The 22,521-nt window shown below is 44.3% G+C and overlaps 1 protein-coding gene across 8 annotated transcripts in view; it reads right to left on the reverse strand.

The window, feature by feature from the left end:
- MEIS2 (Meis homeobox 2) overlaps positions 1–22,521 on the reverse strand; it is a 318,037-nt gene that overhangs the window by 260,708 nt on the left and 34,808 nt on the right. For all 8 annotated transcript variants that reach the window (XM_078659438.1, XM_078659433.1, XM_078659437.1 and 5 more), the window contains exon 7: positions 18,633–18,747. In XM_078659438.1, the coding sequence (XP_078515564.1) occupies positions 18,633–18,747 (115 nt within the window). The remainder of the gene's footprint in view (positions 1–18,632; positions 18,748–22,521) is intronic.

Genomic DNA, 22,521 nt, shown 5'->3' on the forward strand with positions numbered 1-22,521 from the left:
TGGAATGAGGAGAGGGGCTGCACCACCTTCAAGCAGAAACAATAAAACATTAAGTCAAGAGACTTTTGACTTTATGGTGTACCCCCATAATTCCAATAAACACAAGAAAGAATGAGGGATCCGCTTGAAGATGAGGTGTGCCCAGCTACCTCATATGCCCTTTGCTATTCTACCGAAAGCAATCGTGCGTGGTACTCTTACACTTGATTTGGTATGTATGTTTCATCAACATGTTCAATATATAGCATTGTTCTTAATTCAGTTCAATTGTATTGATCCTTACGGCACAGACACACTTAGGGTCATCATTCCGTACATATATACTAAGCCCGTTCCAACAGGCCTGCCGATCCCACTGTGGAAGGGAGTATTACCCGTTTCAAGCGGGATCTTTCTCACTCACTCCACTACACAATGTTTGCATTGCACTTCATTTGCTGTTAGGATTGAGTCCTCTTTATTGATGGAGGTCCGACTCAACCTTGGTCATGGAATGATTCCGTTACACAGATTCAGACCGAAGTCCTCATGCTGCCCAGGGCATTTGTGAAGGAAAGCCCTGAATGAAATCAAGGGTGCACCAGAAACAAAACCCAGCTCCACCTGCCTCACCCAGCTTTCAGGAGGGTCATTGTGGGAGTTCAACTGTATTGTGTGATTGCTGGGATATGCTTCTAGTAACCACATCTAACAGGTTTGTGATGGGCATAATATTCATGCACAGAACTTGCATAAACCACTAAAAATAGAGGGAAATCCAGCTAGGGTGGTCCGACTGAGAAGAACCCGTCTGAATAATATTGGGATACAAAGGGATATTTGACAGAGCAAATCAAATGGGAAAAATGTAGGAATAGGGTTCGTTTGCCAACCAGCAAAATAGGAGCAATCTGAAACCGTGTTAATATGAAAATAAAAATGAATTAAGAAAATGTGTGAGGTGAGGATAAGAGAACTAAGAACTGAGAGGTCATCTTGACTATCTCCACCTACGCAGTCAGCAGGGTCACCTTGAAAGTGACCCCCGGAAGCTTTGCTCCCATTGCATCACACATTTTAGTTGTGTGGACTAAGGAGCGGCTGTCCACCACATAATCAATTGGACATTTTTATAAGGTGTCTATCAAACCCCCAAAAGGGCATCTGATGCCCACAGATAAACACCAAGAGATGGTTCATGGCCACACTGGTTCAGCTTGCTGAAGGGAGGCTACTCGAGGTTACTAAAGCCGTTTCTCTGAAGCCAATTAAAAGTGCAAGCATCTTGTGCAGTGATTTTCATATCAACTTAACAGGGCCTAGAAGCTTACTGCATTTGGTATCATAAAGAAAGATGGTTTCTACAATGGGGGGACACCGAGTTTTCTGTAAAACACAGAAGGCAATCGTCCAAAGTTAGTGCGCGTAACATTGTGCCGCTCTCAGAGATAACATTTCTGCAGGTGGGACCCAGGTGTGTGGCTGGGTGAGGAAAGAATTGATGGTACTGCCACAAAGTTTCACAAGAGGAAGGCTCGCGTGATCTCTGATCGTCATTGGTGTGTTCTAGCACAGAGCCCTCGCACAAGCTGATTCAGTGGGAGGCAGCAAAAAGCTGAGCATGTAAATCAATACACCGTGCAGCTCCTAGAGCATGGCAATGCTAGGCATAGGCCGTCGAGCTTCGCAAGGCCGCCATGTTTGGCGAGAATGGAGTTCGTTTGGAGTGGATACACCTAGAATGATGTTTCTAAGGTTCTCAGAGTGACCTCTGCAAAGAGCCTGCAGCTATACATCTAAGAACCCATAATGCACATGGCTCATAGATAGATTATTTTGGTGGGCACAAGGTTTTGAGGTCACAGGAAAGGCTTGGTTTGTGGCGGTCTCAGAGGGTCTCCGGTATAATACTCTCTCAGGAATATAAGCAACGATTATAGAAGCGAACATTGTGTGACATCACTTTTCTACGTTGTCGCTGTAAACAGTATTAACTTTAGACCTTTCAGAAATGTTTCCAGTGCTCTCTATCACCTCTTTCTACAAAATATTACGTGACTAGTGACACCGTCCGATTGCCCTGGCACGGAAGTCTGCGAATTCCAGTATGGGGCATGAACGTGTCCATAATATTGTGGTTCAACTTTGCCCCACAATCATACCTTCAAGAAAGCAATACCCTTTTCCTGGGCACATATCTTTCACTATATGTGTCAGTAGTGGTATTAAATACCATATTACTCTTGGCGGGTCTGTATAGACGGTTTACGCCGTACTCCTTTTTCGGGTTTAAAGCCTGAAGACAAGAAGTTACATTTTCCCAGTGCGACAAAGTCCCAATAAACAGACCCCGTGAATATGGGCCCAGTTGTTTTCATTTGTATGCGATTTTAAAATGTAATTCTTGAGGTGAGCAGCAGTGTATTGCACCACCGTAGGATGTGACCTTTGCACTGTAGTAATAATGGTGGGAATGTAACTTAAGGGTGTGAAATATGACCAGGGTAACTGTTAAGCTCTCAGTTAGGGTAAGGGTCATTGTTAAGGTCAGTTTCATGGTGAGAGTTAAAGAAAATCGCCCGTTGCTCTCTCAAGCTGAAGAGTGAATGTGGTGTTACATTATCCACCTCTGAATACACTGCTTTTAGAAGAATGTGTCAAATAATAAAAAAAAAAACAGGTAGCAATTGGATTCCTAATATCATGGCACGCCCATCTCCTCATTTATAGGGTTGCATTTTACACATACCCCCTTTTAGTGGGCTAAACATTGTTTTGCCTGCTCATATATATACAAGTTGGAACAAGTGAACCCTTTATCACCATACTATAATCTCCAAAATAACGCTTTCTAGACTTTTCCTCCCTCTATCCTTTCTTTGACTTATCCCAAACCTTATTGTACTACTATGCTCTTCGACATAAGACATTATAAAGTCTTCCTTCCTCCATCACTCCTTTATCATATTCAATCCAACGAACAGACTCCCATGTCCACTTCACGATTTAGCACCTTAGATTTCCCTTTACTAATCCATCACTAATCCACTTTGGGTTCCTGAGTAGCGTGCTACTTGCCGAAAAGCACTTCAACACCTCGTATGGGGTAGTACGCAAGCGCTATCTAGACATAATTACAATAAAGACTATATTTTGAGTTGCTAATCACGAGGATGAGAAGTTCATCTCTTCAGCCTAGTCTTAAATACACATCTAAGACATGATGGATGAATCGATGGATTCATGAGCTGCATCAACGTAGAGAAACTGTATGTACTGTCATTGATTACTTTCATCTTTACTATTAGTTCCAAACCCAACAGTGAGAGTGTCAGAAGCATGTATGTGCAAGCGTGTGCACACACTCGCACCATCAAGCCCGCACACCACATACCTATAGACTTACATACGCACACATACCCCACACGCACAGACTTTAAGTTATGTTAAATGTATTGACCAAAAATAAAATATATAAGTCAGTCTGAATAAACATTTTGTAAATTCCTTAAATAACCTAATAAAAAACTTCACCTGCAAACCTTGGTGTTAGAATGTCACCAGATCCTACACATGGCAATATAATTCTTCAAAACATTGTTACCCACAACACCACACATATGCGAACACACACACACTCACACAGTCACACACACTCACACACACACACTCACACACACATTCACTCACACACACACACATTCACTCACACACACACACATTCACTCACACACATTCACACATTCACTCACACACACATTCACTCACACACACATTCACTCACACACACATTCACTCACACACACATTCACTCACACACACATTCACTCACACACACATTCACTCACACACACATTCACTCACACACACATTCACTCACACACACATTCACTCACACACACATTCACACACACACACATTCACTCACACACATTCACTCACACACACATTCACTCACACACACATTCACTCACACACACATTCACTCACACACACATTCACTCACACACACATTCACACACACACTCACACACACATTCACTCACACACACATTCACTCACACACACATTCACTCACACACACATTCACTCACACACACATTCACTCACACACACATTCACTCACACACACATTCACTCACACACACATTCACTCACACACACATTCACTCACACACACATTCACTCACACACACATTCACTCACACACACATTCACTCACACATTCACTCACACATTCACACACACATTCACTCACACATTCACTCACACATTCACTCACACATTCACTCACACATTCACTCACACATTCACTCACACATTCACTCACACATTCACTCACACATTCACACACACACACCCTGGTCTTCCCTTTGTCTCCAGCACCCTCCCAACCCCCTCCCTCACATGGCCATCCTAAAGCACATCTCGAGAGAAGAAGAAGATAAGAGGATTGAATTGTCAGCCTTGCTTCCCTGGCCACGTAGAGGCAGAGGTAAACAGCTCGTGTACCACAATATGCGCCATTGTGCTGCGGCGGCTGAGGCTCGCGAGCACCTTTGGCAATTACCACAGAGCCCCAAAAATCAATGGAAAATCAGCATGATAAAAAGATTGAGCTGGTCTGTAACAGCCTCTAGGTCCCCAAGCTATAGAGGTCCCTTTCAAGTGACACAAAGCGCGGGCTCCAAGGAACAGCGATATGGCCCCCCTGGTGCCCTAACATGGGCTTGTACGTTGTACCTGCCGCTCTCGCCAGAAGCCCAAGCCACCATATCTTTCTTGGCTTATGAAATGGAAGAAAGCAACAAAAAAAACTTCTAAGATCCCCAAACATCAAAATAATCTGAAAAGGGCCCATGCACTACCCTGCTACAAGCATAACTCACAATAAGTTCAAATAAAACTCTGACCAAATTAAAATGGCCGATCACAGAGGGCAACCCTACGACTCTTCGAGTTGCCTTGCTTGCCACTGCGGTTTGCTGCAAAATGTCCACCACGCGAGGTTGCTTTACTCCCCGTCACCACATTTCACTTCCGAGCCGTCATTAGCCTCCCATTCATAAATAATGCATAGCCAGTGTAGTATTATAAATACAATTAGCGAGTAATTAATCTTATCCATAATCATATATTCGTGACAATTTACAGCCCAGATCGGTCTAGTTAAATTTGCGGCGGTCGGGGAGCAGACACAACAAATAATAATTTTGCTAAAAATGCTCTGTGTTTATTTATTTAAAGCCCAACGTAGATAGGAAAGGCAAATTCTGCTCTTTCTTTGCAATAGATGAGGCAGAAATCACCGCCGCACTGTTACCTACAGTCGTCCGCAATGAGGAGGGATCTAAAGTTTGCGGCGAAGCTATAGGGGTTCTGGGAAAAATGTAAGCCCATATTATTTTTAATTTAATTGGCATGATAGGGTGGCTGCTGGGGTCTCTCAATACTTTGGCTTTAGGGTATAGAAGTGAATAAGCCCAGAGCAGCAAAAGGCAAGTTTTAGTAGAATTAAGCTTTGTTATCAACTGGTTTATGATACACACCTTTTCTCTCGGAAATGCTAGAATTTCATCCATATTCACCTGAAAACAGCCCACTCATCCACTCACTCACATCCTTTTATCCTAATTTAATCTTAGTGATCCCCCGGACGCGCAGAGAAGGGTAGAGTCGTGTGCTAGAGTCATGTGCTGTGATCCTCTTTCAACTAGAGTGGTAATCCGCTGCCCAGACCAGCTGTCTCCATTTCACCCCACCCCCTTGGTAAGAAGCAGACCAGAGTTGTCCACAAAACATACTTTTTGCATGTTAATGTCTTCTTTTGAACCCTTGCCACCTCCCTCCTCAACCTGGACGTCAACGTGGACATCAGTTTGACCCAATTAATGCGACTTGCCTCTGTAAGGATGGAATACGCCCCATCACACGGCCTGCTCGCGATTGTGGTCCGCAAAGGCGCACAAAGCGGTGTCGCAGCATTTCTGCTGGGTCATCAGAACTCCAGCACTTGGGCACCCGCAAGAGTGATGACGCGATCTAGCCAGTCAGTGGGTCGTATATTTTAATCCCCTCTATTGGGCTTGTAATGCAACAAGGGGACCTGATCATTTTGTTTAATCGCGGCTTGGATCCACGCCAGATGGCGTCCATTGAGCAGCCGGGCACGTTGAGAGAGATGAGCTGCTGCTAAGATGCCACCAGAGCCTTCCCGTAAACGTCTGAGAACTGAATCCAACGAGCAGGCGGTCCCAGAGCAGAAGGGATACATTTAAAAACTATGTGCATTAACTACACTTTTCCCTATAGAATCCTCAGTGGCATGAATAATTTACCCTCTCTTATGGTAATGGGATCAAGCACGTCTCGCTCTGTCTTCAGAGCAGCTACTCTCCGCTTTCAGTAATTACCCCACCTCGCGGAAAAAAACATGGCTTCAGTATTCGGGGAACCCTCTGGAAGCCGATAAGGAAAATAACATAGGTAAATTTGGCAGGTTGGCCAAGAAGCTACCAATTTACACAGAGTGGTGGGACAAGATACGATTTACACCCTTCTCGTCCATAACTCCCTTTTAGGTCAACGTAACATTAAAAAGCCCTATCCAGTGACGTTTTTGAAAATGCAAAGTGTATCTTTGTAGCTTAATTTCCTGATATCACCTAATGTGTTATTTTATGTATTTTTTGTGTAGCACGCCTCTGCCAAATATGTAGCCTACAATCATCAAGTTTGTGGTTTCGAGTTACGCTAGCCAGAGCTGGGATGCCTATGGGTCGCCATGTGCTTTATAAATCCACCTAGTTTAGTATCATCCTCCTGGGGGTAGAGGAGTGTTGCGTGGAACGTAGGGATTTCTCTGGTTGTGGCGCGAGCATAAATGAGAACTCTAGGTGGAAATGAGGATGCGTCTAATCTAACCAACTCTTCCTCCCCGCGCATCGAAACTGACCAATGCACACAATCCCTGCAAATTTCCTGCAGGATATCCTTGCATGGGAAGTTGATACATGACCTTTGCCCGGGGCTGCCATGTTAGGAAGGTGAGTATGTAGGAAAGATCAGTCTAACACCGCTGGGGGTGGAAGCCATAGAACAGCAGGGAAGGAGGCCGCCTTATTCTATATGTTTTCTATATAAGGCAGAATTCTAGGGGCTTCACGGCTGTAAATGAACTCTTTGCAACCATCTGAAGAATTTGTTGCGCGAGCTAAGTTAAAAACAAAGCATATCTATCTTTAAAGGCAAAGGTTATCCGTCTCACTAAATTAAAAAAACCACATATGGACATATTTTATAATGCGCGTCATTATCCTGAATCGTACAGATCTACAATAATATTAGTTTGTTTTGCTGAAAGTTCTTGATACCAGTTTGGTGGTTTAAAGTACTGCAAATAAGATGCGTCACTATGAATCAATTTTGAGACTTCAAAATCAATATTAGCATTGTGTATCCATTAATATTATGAAGGATTGTAACAAGCAGGGTATTTTGGGCTACCTTAAGGTTTTCTAAATCGAGATGCAGAATACACAATCACAAGTCAATGTATAATCATCAGTAGCCGTCTTACTTTTCGCAAAGCTGCCTGGCAACTTTTCAAATTGACGTTATAATATATTAAACACATCAAGGCTGACATTTGCGCAGAGCGCCAAGTGACTTATTTAGAGAGAACCAAACGCGAACAATAATCGGAAAACACTTAAAGGCAGCCCCCCCACCGCAGCACCAGATGGCAACTGTCATATTTTATTTTCTGTTATTTTAAAAAGATTTCTGCCTACTATGAAAACATTTCATTAGGTGTTTTTTCACAAATGCCGCAGTCAAATCCCCAGTGCAAGGTGTTTAGAAGATGCTGTAAACATTTGCTAATACCTGACATATTTTGGGGAAAAGCGCATCGCCAGTCACAAAAAAGACATGGCAGCCGGAGCGGGAGGTGTGCGGTTTAACAGAGCCCTGTTCAAGGCGATGCGACACTTGTGCGTATGAGGAAACAATGGGCCTTTATTCTTAAGGCACACTTGTAGAGAGGTAAAATATTAATGCAATGTTGTATTTTTACCATCTACATAAAACACACCTAAAAATGCATCGTGTCTTCGTGCTTTAAAAATAAAAGACTGATATCTGATCCATCAACCACGCGGACCCTACTCATCACCGTAATCCTTAGCGCCGTGATATCCCCTGGGATGAATGTTGCGCTCTATAAATAAATAAACAAATAAATAAATAAATAATAATCAGCATCACCACTACTGAACCGTACGATTTTTTGCGATTAATTGGAGATATAAATAACTATGCAGCAAAATCGCAACCCACTAAGCTATCGCAGACTGACAGGAACGTAAATTAATTTAGCAAAATTGACATGATTAATGTGCATGTGACATGCATGCAAAGGGTTGTTGGTGGGATTTGTGTTGCACAATTTCCAGAGAGTCTACCATGACAAGGTGCAGGGCACGTCGTATTGCCGGATAATATGGCCACGTGTTTTTTTTTTTCCCAGTAAAAATATGATTTGCAAACAAAGGGCTCTGTCAAATGACTACACAGCAAGGCCTCCATTTTGCCCACATTCTGCTGCCGGCGCGACTAATGACCACAAACAGCGCACTCGATTTGCCTAAGACAATCTATCCCAGATTGGTGCATCAAAGTGCGGAAATTCACCCGTTAGCTTTGCATTACCCCAACTGTGAGCGGGCGCTGAACCTGCACCGGGGCGCAGTTTGCTAAGATGCTGCACAATAGGCGTTGCAATGGCTGCTTGGCACTGGAGGGCAGCAATTTTCTCCAATTTAAAGGTAACTGGCTCAGTTTTAAAAACTGGCTATTTTTTTTTTTTAAAGTATTTTGGATCATAAAAATCTGTGTCTGAATTGAGATCCAATTTGTAAAAAAGTAGATGCTTTTGACATTGATTTTTAGGGAGAAATCCAGTTTCTTGCAGTTGTCATGGAAGGTAGGATGGCACAGCCAGTGTTCAAAAGAAGAAAAAAAAACACACAAGTGAATGAGGTAGGTGATGATAAAAGCAAGCATGACCTGCAAAAAGCCAGGCTCTTAACAGCTCACTTCCCCTGGTTCAACTCAACAAAAGAACTCTATAGTACAATCTTCCAGTGCAACAAAGCGGTGCGGCACTCCTTGTGTGACATCATCAAACACAGACAAGTGTCATTTTTGATGACGTCATCAAACAAATAAACAGTTTCCTACAAAGGCAGAAAACAATGTCTCTCAGGGGGGCATCCGGTACAATATTTGGATTACGAATGTTTTGGGTCACTTTCACCGCCCTGTTTCTTTTTTTTTTAATAAGTGGCCCTAACAAAACCTCAAACAGGATCACTAGACTTGGAAAAAAGTTTTTGTAGCTTGCCTTGTGCCTTGGCTTCAGGGCATCTGAATACAGAATAGATTGAAATGGAACACGCCAGCTCAAAGGGGAAGGAATCACCAATTCATCAACATCGTATTTTATATTTAAAATGTAAATGATTTATCATGCATATTCAAGAAGTAGCTTGATAAGTATAAATTAATTAGCCCAAACAATATTTTCTTAAATGCCATTTTCCATTACTTTCCATTTTGCAGTTCAAAAGGTCTCAAAAAACGCCTCGAGTTTAGCAATGGCCTACTCTTAAAATTTGGAGTCTGGATGGTAAACAAAAATTCCAAACGTAGTATTCTCAAATGCAAGGGAAAAAAAAAATCACGAAAATAATAGATGCCAATTTGTGGCCAAGTTTCAAGCGAATAATAATACTAAAAAAAAACACAGCGAGTGCTCAGGATAAACACAAGCGGATGGCTAGTTTTGTAGACAATGCGGTGTATTCCATGTTAATGGAGAGCTCTGCCCGACAGGCTGTTTTTAGCTAGTACAGCTCATCAGAATTTTTGGTCTGTTTAGCATATCCTGTTTCTAAAGCAGAATAATTTCACACTTTCCCATATGCCTGTTGTGCTGGCAAGCCGCGCACACCCACGGCAGGACTTTCTGAATATGAAATCCCTCTCCAAAAAAAAAAAAAAAGAAAAAACAAGTCAGTAACTTGTGTCTCCGAGGTGACATCTTGAAAGGCAGGACATGAGCGGTGACAAGGACTCGGCAGAATTTCAACTTGGAGGTCTTGAAGCCCAGTCCAAAAAATATGGCTCCTTCTTCGCCCAAGCGGGCGGCCAGCAAACTCATGAATCTATGTCGCGCAAAGAGACTGCGATGCCAACAGTTGGGGAGAGGCGGGCATCCTGTTTAGGAGATGTGCTGATTTTTAGGCAGAAAATCGCAAAAATGCCAATCTGTCCAATTACACAGGCTGAAACAAGACACACTGATCTCTTTTAATGGGGCTCCACTTGAAAGGCGCACTTCCACTTCCGGGTCTGTCCAAGGGTGAAACTACACTACTTTCAGTATAACCTCTTGAGGCAATAATTATAGTAATAATGATGATATTAAAGAAATGCGAAGAACTTGTTATGTAGGAAGCATCTGGCATCGACTCAGACTTTACTGAGCGTCATGTGGAGGATGCCACGGTCACACATTCAGGGCACTGACCACACCAATCAGTGGTGTCCAAAGTAGGCCAAGGAGAGCCAGATCATGCCAGTTTTTCACAATAAACTCAGAAGATAAATGCACGCGCAAGGCTCTGGCCTTCGCGGACCAACGTGGGCCACCACAATTACAGAGGTATACTTTATTTTCTTAATAAGAAAAGAGCTAAATCAAATCTTAAACTTACACTTGGCCATCCGTGGCTCTTCTGGGCAGAGTGGAAAAGACTTCTTCTACTCTCTCCTCTTGGGTACCATTGCCGCACCTCCTTTCAAACTGTAAGAGGCTGTGAGGCGGCTTAGACAATAAAGGATGGCAGCGGAGAGGGAGGACTTCCGTCTCCGGTGCCCTCAATGGGTATGAGTTGACAATATTCACCATTCAGACCCGCGTGTTGACGCACAACACCATGTGGTGGTGCGAAGGACGCAGTGTGGGTGTGCACACGTCACTTAGATCGCTCATTCCAAACTTCACAGGCAGCTCGAGGGAAATAGCTAGTGTAGCCTTGGATTCTAGGGGTCACCCAACAGCTCTAAAGCGGCAACCAACCTGTCCATCGTTGAGGCAGTCACTCTCGACTTTTACTATAAATGAGCAACAACAGCACAAGAGGAGACAACCAGTGCAGGCATCTGTTCATGGAGGTAATCATTAAATCTGTCTTAACTCCAGCTTTTACCTGATCACTCAAAAGGGTCAGATATAGCATTCTCCTGCCTCTGCCATCAAATTGCTCAAGGCAGTCAACAGCCCCAGCGTACCATGGGTGACACCACATCGACCTGAGGAAACAACCACTGAAAGTCACAGTCTATTCGATACCAAAGGAACAAGGCAGTCAACTGCTCCGGTGTACCATGGCTGACTCACAATCGAACTGAAGAGACAACCACTCAAGATCAGTCTGTTAGAAACCAAAAGAACAAGTCAATCAACTGCTTTGGCGTACCATGTGTAACACCACATCGACCTGAGGAAACAACCACTCAAGGTCACTGTCTATTAGAAACCAAAGGAACAAGGCAGTCAACTTCTCCGGCATACCATGGCTGACTCACAATCGAACTGAGGAGACAACCACTCAAGATCAGTCTGTTAGAAACCAAAAGAACAAGGTAATCAACTCCTCCGGCGTTCCAAGAGGTGACTCCACATCGGCTTGAGGACACAACCACTCAAGATCAGTCTGTTGGAAACCAAAAGAACAAGGTAATCAACTCCTCCGGCGTACCAGGGGGTGACTCCACATCGGCCTGAGGAAACAACCAATCAAGATAAGTCTGTTAGAAATAAAAAGAAACAAGGCAGTCAACTACCCCAGCGTACCATGGGTGAAACCACATCGATCTGAGGAAACAACCACTCAATCTCAGTCTGTTATAAACCAAAAGAACAAGGCAGTCAACTGCTTCGGCATACTATGGGTAACACCACATTGACCCGAGTAAACAACCACTCAAGATCAGTCTGTTAGAAACCAAAGAAACAAGGCAGTCAACTGCCCCAGCGTACCATGGGTGAAACCACATCGATTTGAGGAAACAACCACTCCAGATCAGTCTGTTAGAAACCAAAAGAACAAGTCAATCAACTTCTCCGGTGTACCACGTGTAACACCACATCGACCTGAGGAAACAACCACTCAAGGTCACAGTCGATTAGAAACTAAAAGAAAAATATGACTACCAGAATAAACAAATACTTTCTGGTAAATGGGCACTTGTTTCTCAAAGGTAGCAGGTGAGGGAGAGGGGCCGGGTGAAAGAAAGCAAACTGCCAGGGAAACCTTTTAGTCTGTTTGTGTAATGATTGCACCAGGGCAACAAGCAGATAAGAAGTCAATAAGAAAGACAAAGGCAGCTTTGCCCATACGCAAAGGCAGACCATCCACAATGCGGCGGTGCCCAGAGAGTACAAATGGACTCGTCCAGGTTCAGTTACATACACTGTTTGACTTGCCCTATTCAACCAGACCCTATCAGCTTTTCAAAGTCACTGAGCCCAGATTCTTGTAGAAATTTACCAATAGTCTAATCCATTACAAGACCGAGAACTAAAAATCTTCTATAATGAAACTAACAAGGTAGATGCACTTTCTTTGTATAGCGCAGAGTACACAGCATGTTCTCTGGGGACATCACTCCACTGGTGGCCACCTGCAACCCACTGATGTGCAAACTAGCAAAAGGCCCAATCCACACAAGACACTAAACTTATAAGCCTACCTCTGCCCTTTCCTCTAAGACACTGTCTGTCCACTTAACACCCTCACCACCAAATGTTAAGTGAGGCAAAACAGTTGGTTTCTATATGATAAACAGTCCACTCATCTGTGCCACCTTATGAACTATCCGTCCAAAAGAGGTGGGGGAGAGTGAATGAAAAAAATCAAACAGTAGTGGTTCCTTCTAAAGGGTGGAGGAGTGCCTCCACGCCTTCTGCGGGCGCAGCAGGTAAACGAAAATTTATAAAATGGTAATTACCATTTTATTATACATTTGCCATCGGCACGCGCTGTTATAGCGTGAGTGTGAGGGCCGTGGGTGGGGCTGCTTACTGCGGATTGCAGGATGACTGCTGCCCCTGTCAGTACAGAGTGCGCATGTCGGATTGGCTGTTTGTGATGTGATGGCGAGCCCGACATGCTCACTCAGACCCAGCAATCCTAGTTCTGTGAAGCAGGCGGGGGATTGCTGGCACAGGCCCTGAGCCTCAAAATTAGTGTTGGGTTAGCCTGCTCCAACCAATCCTGGAGCTGCTCTCATGCTGAAATTTTAATGTTACCAGCTGCCACTGATATCAAATGCCCCCATTGCTATTGAGCAATAACTGCTCTAATATCCTATTGTTCAACATATCACTGACTCTCAAAAGCACACAGGCTGGGTAGGAAAAGACAAAAATAACTGGGGTGCAGTACACCCCTCCCCATTAAACTGGAACTCGGTGCTACTGCACCTACTGCACTAATGATAGCTACGCCCCTGTCCAGTGGTTCCACACCCACACAGCCTGCCCTGCAGCAGTTCTAGCACTGTATAAACATACACCGCTAAACTCTCAGCAGCAACCATGCTGCTGGCCCGCTTCGCTCTCCCTGCACTGGGCCGCCCTGGGGTTTTTACACGTTCCGCGTGCCCTGCAGGACGCGTCTGCCGCCACCGAATGTCGGTCGGGGCCCCAGTGACCCGTTAATGGCTCGCAGTGGCGGAGGCTGGCCGGAGCTTGCTCGCTGGCTCGCAGGCACGAGTGCTCCAAGCATTCGCGTAATTGCAAGAATATGAAAAATGAGGATCTCAGCGCGTGAGCACGGGGAAAGGTCAGAGCCAGCCTCACACACAACAAACCGCTGGAAGACGGCCTCATTAGAGCATTAAATCAGCTTCTCTTACTCTTCCCTCCAGCCCCTCCCTGCTTTTTGTAAAAATACTATCACTGTTTTTATTAATAGACGCCGTTAACCCTTTGTCGCTCGACTTTCTACGGTTCTGCTTATTTTTAATAGTAGTCGAGGAGTTTCATAAAAGGTTTGTATTCACAAACTGAGAGTTCCATCTCCCCACCATCCAAATAGCGGAGTGTGACAAATTCCTGTTATCTTAAGGGATGTTGTACACACGCATCAGAAAAGCCAACAGATCTGGCGGCCATACTTTTGGTTTTACCAATGATTCTTTTATTTTGTCACCATTTGTAAAACTTTATTGCTGTGGCACCCCCACTAACATACAAAAAATGGACATTGGTCTGAAGCAAAAATATTTTTGGGTCTCAAAAAGCACACATTATGCAATTAGTTCATGTCACAGATGGGAACTACTTTCTGAGTGGATGTGTTCCTTGTGAAAGAGCAGAAGGCCGTCACTCACAGTGAAGTTAGCCAATGGTTGAAGTGGGCGGACCCACTGCCCCATGCTGTATGTTATAGTGGGCTGCAGAGATGTGAATGACACAACAGCAGACCAATCAATGAAGAGGGCTGGTTAAAGCCTCTACATGTAAGTATATTATATATAAATGTTGGATGCTTCAGGTAGAGGGCCTCCTGGCATCCTTCGGGTCATCCATTGCCTCTCAGGATTGCAATATTCAGACTCTGCTCAGGTATTCATGTGTGTTTGCGGTGGAGCAAGAGTGGAACTAGAGCAACAGTGACAATAAAGCCAACCAAGGGTGGAGGTGGGCACGCCACTGAAGCCAACCTCTCTCATTTATCCCAAACCCCATACTACTGCTATGATCTCCAAAATAACCCTTTCTTGACTCTCTCCTACTCTACCCCTCCTTGCATCATCTGACACCTCTTTCTACTATACCTATCCCCCAAAACAAACCTTTCTAAACTCTTCCCTCTGACTCCAGCCCTCCAAAACTCCTTTTTACTCATCCAAAAGCCTCCTCCTACTGCTAAGACATAAAAACAAAAAACTAAAATCCTTCATTCTTTTATCCCTCCACTATCCCTTTCAATCAGAATTAACAAACTAACATATTCACTTCTCAAATTCCATATTCAACTATACTGATTCACCACTAATCCTTTATGGGTTCCGGAGTGGCGTGCTTCAACACCCCATCAGGGGTAACAAGCGCTATATAATACAAACCTTTTTTCCTCCTCTATCCTTCTGCTATCATTCCAAATCCAAATAACTGACCAACCTATCCACCACTTAAAATGTACTTGCATGTTTCACTATACTAATTCAACACTAATCCCCTATGGGTCCCGGAGTAGCGTGCTACTCGCCGGAAAAGTGCTTCGACGCCTCATCAGGGGTAGTAAGCGCTATATGAATGCACTCTAACCTCATGCAGCAAAAATGATTGACAGAGCATTAACCTTTGGTCAAAAACAGGATAGAGAAAGACATACCCATCTAGTGGCTGAATTACACGGGGTAAAACTAGAAAATCTGGACAACCCTGGCTTCCTCGCTTGTGCCACATGTGTGATTCCGTGCAAATGTTCTATTTCGCCCTCACTCCCTTTCTCTTCATGATCACGTATGACAGCATCTTAAAATTCGTAAGTTCAGGATGTGTTCTTTACAAAAACCTCTTGCCTTTGCTTTATGTTGCTTCATGTATAGCAAGACATTTAGTTCTCTACTGGTGGCGTTATTGTGATGCAGCAGAATGAATGCTCATATTTAATAACTATTACTTTCAAAAATTGCCTCTCAGTGCAGTGATGTATTCTGATGAACAAAGGTAAAATGCTTCTACATGGTAAAGAAATTCACTTGAATTTTGAAGACTCTTTATCATATTTTTGCATGATGCTTGTGGCACGATTTACATCCCAACATTTGCAAGGCTCAGCTCCTGCACTCGAGCTTAGAGCCAAGCAAAACCTTGGGGCGGCTCTGGTTCGGCTCGCCCTGTTCATTTGCAGGCTCGTCCACCTCGAGCCAGGTTTTTGGTAAGCCCACAAAAGGTCTTTAGCAACCAGTCAGCTTGCACTGCCTAGTAGGCAAGATTTAAAAAGGCAGACACAAGGTCTGAGCATAGGCAGACACTGGCAGCCAGAAGGGTCCCAAGGCCTCTGTCTCCATGGCAAAATAAAAAGTGAGGCAAGGTAGCGGATGCAAGGTAGCGGATGCAAGGTAGTAGAGGCAAGGTACTGAGGCAAGGTACTGAGGCAAGGTACTGAGGCAAGGTACTGAGGCAAGGTACTGAGGCAAGGTACTGAGGCAAGGTACTGAGGCAAGGTACTGAGGCAAGGTACTGAGGCAAGGTACTGAGGCAAGGTACTGAGGCAATGTTGTAGAGACAAGGGAGTAGATGCAAGGTAGTAGATGCAAGATAGTAGATGCAAGATAGTAGATGCAAGATAGTAGATGCAAGATAGTAGATGCAAGATAGTAGATGCAAGATAGTAGATGCAAGATAGTAGATGCAAGATAGTAGATGCAAGATAGTAGATGCAAGATAGTAGATGCAAGATAGTAGATGCAAGATAGTAGATGCAAGATAGTAGATACAAGATAGTAGATACAAGATAGTAGATACAAGATAGTAGATACAAGATAGTAGATACAAGATAGTAGATACAAGATAGTAGATACAAGATAGTAGATACAAGATAGTAGATGCAAGGCAGTAAATGCAAGGTAGTAGATGCATGCTAGTGGAGGGAAGATAGAGGAAGAAAAGTAGTAACAAGGTAGTAGATGCAAGGTAGTAGATACAAGGTAGTGAGGAAAGGTACTGAGGCAAGGTAGTAGAGACAAGGTAGTAGATGCAAGGTGGTAGATGGAAGGTACTGAGGCAAGGTAGTAGAAACAAGGTAGTAGAAACAAGGTAGTAGATGCAAGGTAGTAGATGCAAGGTAGTGAGGAAAGGTACTGAGGCAAGGTAGTAGAGACAAGATAGTAGAGACAAGATAGTAGATGCAAGGTAGTAGATGCAAGGTACTGAGGCAAGGTAGTAGATGCAAGGTAGTAGATGCAAGGTAGGAGATGCAAGGTAGGAGATGCAAGGTAGGAGATGCAAGGTAGTGAGGCAAGGGAGTAGAGACAAGATAGTAGATGCAAGGCAGTAAATCCAAGGTAGTAGATGCATGGTAGTGGAGGGAAGATAGTAGAAGAAAAGTAGTAACAAGGTAGTAGATGCAAGGTAATAGATACAAGGTAGTGAGAAAAGGTACTGAGGCAAGGTAGTAGAGACAAGGTAGTAGAGACAAGGTAGTAGATGGAAGGTAGTGAGGCACAGTACTGAGGCAAGGAAGTACAGACAAGGTAGTAGATGCAAGGCAGTAAATGCAAGGTAGTAAATGCATGGTAGTGGAGGGAAGGTAGTAGAAGAAAAGTAGTAACAAGGTAGTAGATGCAAGGTAGTGAGGAAAGGTACTGAGGCAAGGTAGTAGAGACAAGGTAGTAGATGCAAGGTAGTAGATGCAAGGTAGTAGATGCAAGGTAGTAGATGCAAGGTAGTAGATGCAAGGTAGTGAGGCAAGGGAGTAGAGACAAGATAGTAGATGCAAGGCAGTAAATGCAAGGTAGTAGATGCATGGTAGTGGAAGGAAGATAGTAGAAGAAAAGTAGTAACAAGGTAGTAGATGCAAGGTAGTGAGGAAAGGTACTGAGGCAAGGTAGTAGAGACAAGGTAGTAGATGAAAGGTAGTAGATGGAAGGTAGTGAGGCACAGTACTGAGGCAACGAAGTAGAGACAAGGTAGTAGATGCACGGCAGTAAATGCATAGTAGTGGAGGGAAGATAGTAGAAGAAAAGTAGTAACAAGGTAGTAGATGCAAGGTAGTGAGGCAAGGTAGTAGAGGCAAGGTAGTAGAGGCAAGGTAGTAGAGACAAGGCAGTAACAAGTTACATCACTTGCAGGCGTGTGGGTCATGGAGCTATCCTTTTCTTATGAAGGTTGAAAGGTTGAGGCACTGACGACAGATGAATTAAAGTGTGCATACTTGAAGAAAGTGTCATGGAAACACAACCTGCTTGTAAGAGTTGAACAACTGTGTCAGTGGGTGGCCACGCACCCCCTTCCATTTTTAAAAGAGTCCGAACATTCATTCCCGCCCTTGCGATATCCTCAACCAGCAACGATAATTCGACTCGTGATGCCTGTTGGCCCAACGCTACATACAGAAAAGTTTCACAATTGGCTAATCCTATGCGTCAAAACTCATTTAACACTCTGCCATGCGATCAACAGCTTTGCCACTCACTGTAGGAGCTGATGATGTTACAAGCTAAATTCCCCTGTTTACGCTCTATTACAAATTACTCCATCGCAGCCAGAAAGGAGTCTGCCGCTCTGTTTACTTACAGTACACAAAAATAAACTGCAGATAACCCAATTTGTCAAGGAATTGGCATCGCCAACCCATTGTTATTCCAGCGCTTGTTTAAGATTAGATATTTGACTGTGAAATAAAAAATACATGTTAGGGGAAGGCTGTCTCCCTAGGCCCCAGCTGATTACACTCCAAGCCTGCACTCCATGTTTACTCGGTGGCAGATGTACAGATATCGCGGAAACAGCGGTTGCACCACTTATGCCGGCTTCGCTTAGGAAGAGTAGATTCAGCTCTGCTTACCTTGTTCACTGCTGTTGTCGCCGCTCTGGGACGCGTGACCCCCGCTGGAGGGGCCCGGTGTACCCGCCGAATGCGTGGACGTTGCGTCGTCGTGATCCCGCCAGGACGAAGGATTCTGGGAGCCAAAACACAAAAGGATGGTTTCCATGGCAAATGTTCCCAGGCAAGGGTAAGGATCCAGGTGGAACATTAGGAGAAGGATTTGGGGGGAAAGGGGAGAGAAGAAAAGAATTAGTGAAATTGGTTGATCTGCAGAAAAGATACATTTAGTCTAAAAATTCACGCTGCAGACCTCCAGCGTTCATTTGTTGAGGGATTTACTGCAGAATCGAAGACAGAGAGAGATTTGCCCCCAATTGATGAATAACACTGCACCTGCAGCTATCACCATGTTGTTGCCTATTTTCTGTTCACCCTATGTGGGAAGGGTATGCCCAGACGTGGGTCCCGTGCTCACTAAGCCACTGGAGTCAAGCTATTCTGGCTGAAGACGGATGATAGCCAGAAACCGGTCCTAGGATGCTTGATTCCGGTCCAGGGAAGACATGGCTTGGCAGTTCAGGCTGGACTGTTCCCATGAGGCACAGGGTCAAGACTGATTTGCATATGGCCATGTCTGAACTGGGGTGGCTTGGTGAGCAAAATAACGATGGATTAAACCCAGATCTGTGACTGGGGGTGAATGTTTTGCCATTGTGCAACATTCCGTCCATCATCTTGTGTGTGTTGCCTATTTTCACGCCCATTTCATCCACTTCCTGCCCTACACCTGCCCCATCTGGAGCATGCGCTCTTCATGAAAAGCCTACGTAGACAGTATCAAGCTGGTGATTCCTTAAGAAGTTTGATTTTTGAGGAAAATCAATTTGACTACAACACAAGTTGATGACCACCAAACCCCAAAATTCAAGGGACATCATTTTTGAATCCAGGGGACGAGTGTGCCAGCATGTAAACAAAAGACGGGCGCAACACATAATGGGAGGTGTCAGGAGATGAATGAAGGGGTGAAAGGAAGTGGTGGAAACATGGGGAAAGAAGATGAAAGAAAAAAACAATCAAGACTAGTAGAAAGGCAGAAAAGTAGAGGGCATGAGGTTATGAGGTGGGTACAGAAAGAAGGTCTGGAACAAGGTTTACTGGGGGGAGGATGAGGAATCGCCAGGCGAGAGAGAGACAGGAAAATCAGGATCCCCCTACTCAGCAAAAGAAAGAGGTTCTAGGTGATCCCACGAAAAACTAACATGAAAGCCAACATTGACAAGTGCAAATAATCTGTCCGCCACCCACTGGAGACCGCAAGAGGAGAGAGGCAGATGTCTAACACAGTACCATCTCCAGCGCCCATTTTTTGAGTAAAGCTGAGGTCTTATAGCCATCCACAAGTGACCCGCTCCTGCAATGCCCACCCTAGGATGGGTCATCTGCAGGGACAACATGGATGCCAGGGGCTAAGAATCAAACCAGCATTCTCTTCCTGATTCCACAAAGTGACCAATTCTGGAATAAAGGGCACACACCTCTGTCCCCAGGTGCATCAGCTTCCCTATCACAGCACATTAGCCCTAGTATTAAACTATGTAAGAAGTTTGACATTTGAAAAATGCTCTGAAGGGGCAGCTGTGATCACAAAGCAATGAAAACCAATGGCAGGTACAACTGCTTAAGCAGAATGACCACTGATCCCAGACTAACATGCTGCGTTTTGGAAACCAATGCCTCGAACTAGTACAATATGGTTTTATTTGCACTAGCTTAGAGGTCTATTTTATCACGGGTACGTCACAGCCCCGACTGGCACCCGTCTCACAAACACAGGGGTATGCAGGGCTGAAACATTGGTATCTTATAGTCTTTTTTATGTGCTAGGTGCTCATAACCTATAAGTGCCCCACCCAGGGGATCCCCCAGAGTCCCAGGAGCTAGTGCAGAAACAGTGTCCTGGCACAGGTGGGCATAACCTGCTTCAAGAAGCAGAGTACAAAGCAGGCACAGAGCGGTAAGGGGCTAGTGAGTAAGTGCTGGGGGTAAAACCATGGCCAGGCACATTGGTTGCTTCAGGTGTGTGCATCAAGTGCTGTAAATCTATGCGCTATAGAAAAGGTACAGCATGGCTTGTGGAACAACAAAATCTCCACTTCTGCACCTTACCCTGCTTTGGACATTTGTTGATGGTGGGGTAGAGGTGGGTGGCCTCAGTGTAGTCACTACTCTGGCTATTGTGACATAAAATGGCATAGGGAGATTTGTATGTGTGTTGAAGTGGCACCCACCCACTATGGGGCATAATGAGGCAGCCGCCTACATCTGTCAATGCAGGTCTCGCGAGCAGAACAACATCTCTTTGGGCTGAACTCAGTACTTCATTTGTAAAAAAAAAAAAAAAAGTCTGAGGGCCCTTCTCAGGGGCCACTGAAGCCTGTACCACCCATCGCCCCTGGCAGTGCTGCCAGTGACAGCACCAACACAATTACCCACTGAACTCCCACAAGTGTGACAATTTAGACTCTTCCAGGCCCCAGAGCTGTAAGAATGGCATGAACAGCAGGTATTATTCATATTTTAAGTATATTGAATTATTATTAAACACTGTTGGTGTACTTTTCTCAAAATTAGAGAGATAGCGCCCCCATGTGGTGGACTGTTATTAGTGCTGTGGAAGAGAATTAAGTGCTGGTGCCCAGCACTGGAAACCACTGGCTAAAATTAAGCACTGGTGAGTCCCAGCTGCCTTGGCCTTTATGCACCTTACAGGGTACAGATTCCCTATAGGGCAGGCTCTACCTTTCATCCTTCTGAGGCCAACTTAAGAAGGACTTCAGAGTTGCATAATAAAAAGGCCTGCTGTTTTAGCATCAATAAACATTTCCACTTGTGATATCTGCTGCATACTTGATGTATATCAATTCCGTGAACATTGACAATGCCAAAAAGCTGAAGGCAGCTCTATGTCTGACGTTAATGTTGTGTCCTAAATATCGTTTTTAAATGTATTGTCACTTTGGATTTAGATTGTGCATATTTCCTCCAATAGGGAATACTTTTGTAGGAAATTCTGACAAGATTATTGCACTCTATCCCGTAGAAAAGCAATATGCAGCGCTGTAGAAGAAACACACAACATAGCATTCATTCTTCAGCCGTGAGCCTTGAAGCTCCAAGCCCATGGCGTCTCTGCGCTATGCTAAGCTGTGGAACATCATAGTCCTACAACACGAAGGCAAGATTTTACTGAGTGTGTGTGTATGTGGCTGAATAATATATGTATGTAGATATATGTACGTGCTTATAAATGTGCACCTTTATCACCTTCCATGCTCATGACGAGCTGAGGTCGTCATGACCGGTGCTCCGGTGCTCATGACGAGCTCAGCTCGTCATGAGCCGTGGAACGCTCACGCGCGGGGATAATTCCCCTGCTGTGCTGAGCGTTCCATGGGAACGGGTGCAGCTGTGACGAGCTCAGCTCGACATGAGCACAGGAGCGCCGTGCCTCATGATGAGCTGAGCTCGTCATGAGCATGGGGGCGCTGTGCGCGCCCCCCGCACAGCGGGGGAATTACCCCCCGCAGCGAAGGGGTTATATGCATGTGTATGTATGTGTTTGTGTCCATATTAGTGTATATGTGTGTGTATATTAGTATATTAGTATGTGAATATGCATGTGAATATATGTGTATGTATATAAATATATATATATATATATATATATATATATATATGTATATATTTATATAGATATGTATATTTATTTTGTTCGTATTTAATTATATATACATACATATATACACACACATACATATATATACACACACATACATATACACACATACACATATATACACACACATATATACACACACATATACATATATATACACACACATAT

Source organism: Lissotriton helveticus, chromosome 9, assembly GCF_964261635.1.
Source record: "Lissotriton helveticus chromosome 9, aLisHel1.1, whole genome shotgun sequence".
In the NCBI taxonomy this organism is placed as follows: domain Eukaryota; kingdom Metazoa; phylum Chordata; class Amphibia; order Caudata; family Salamandridae; genus Lissotriton; species Lissotriton helveticus.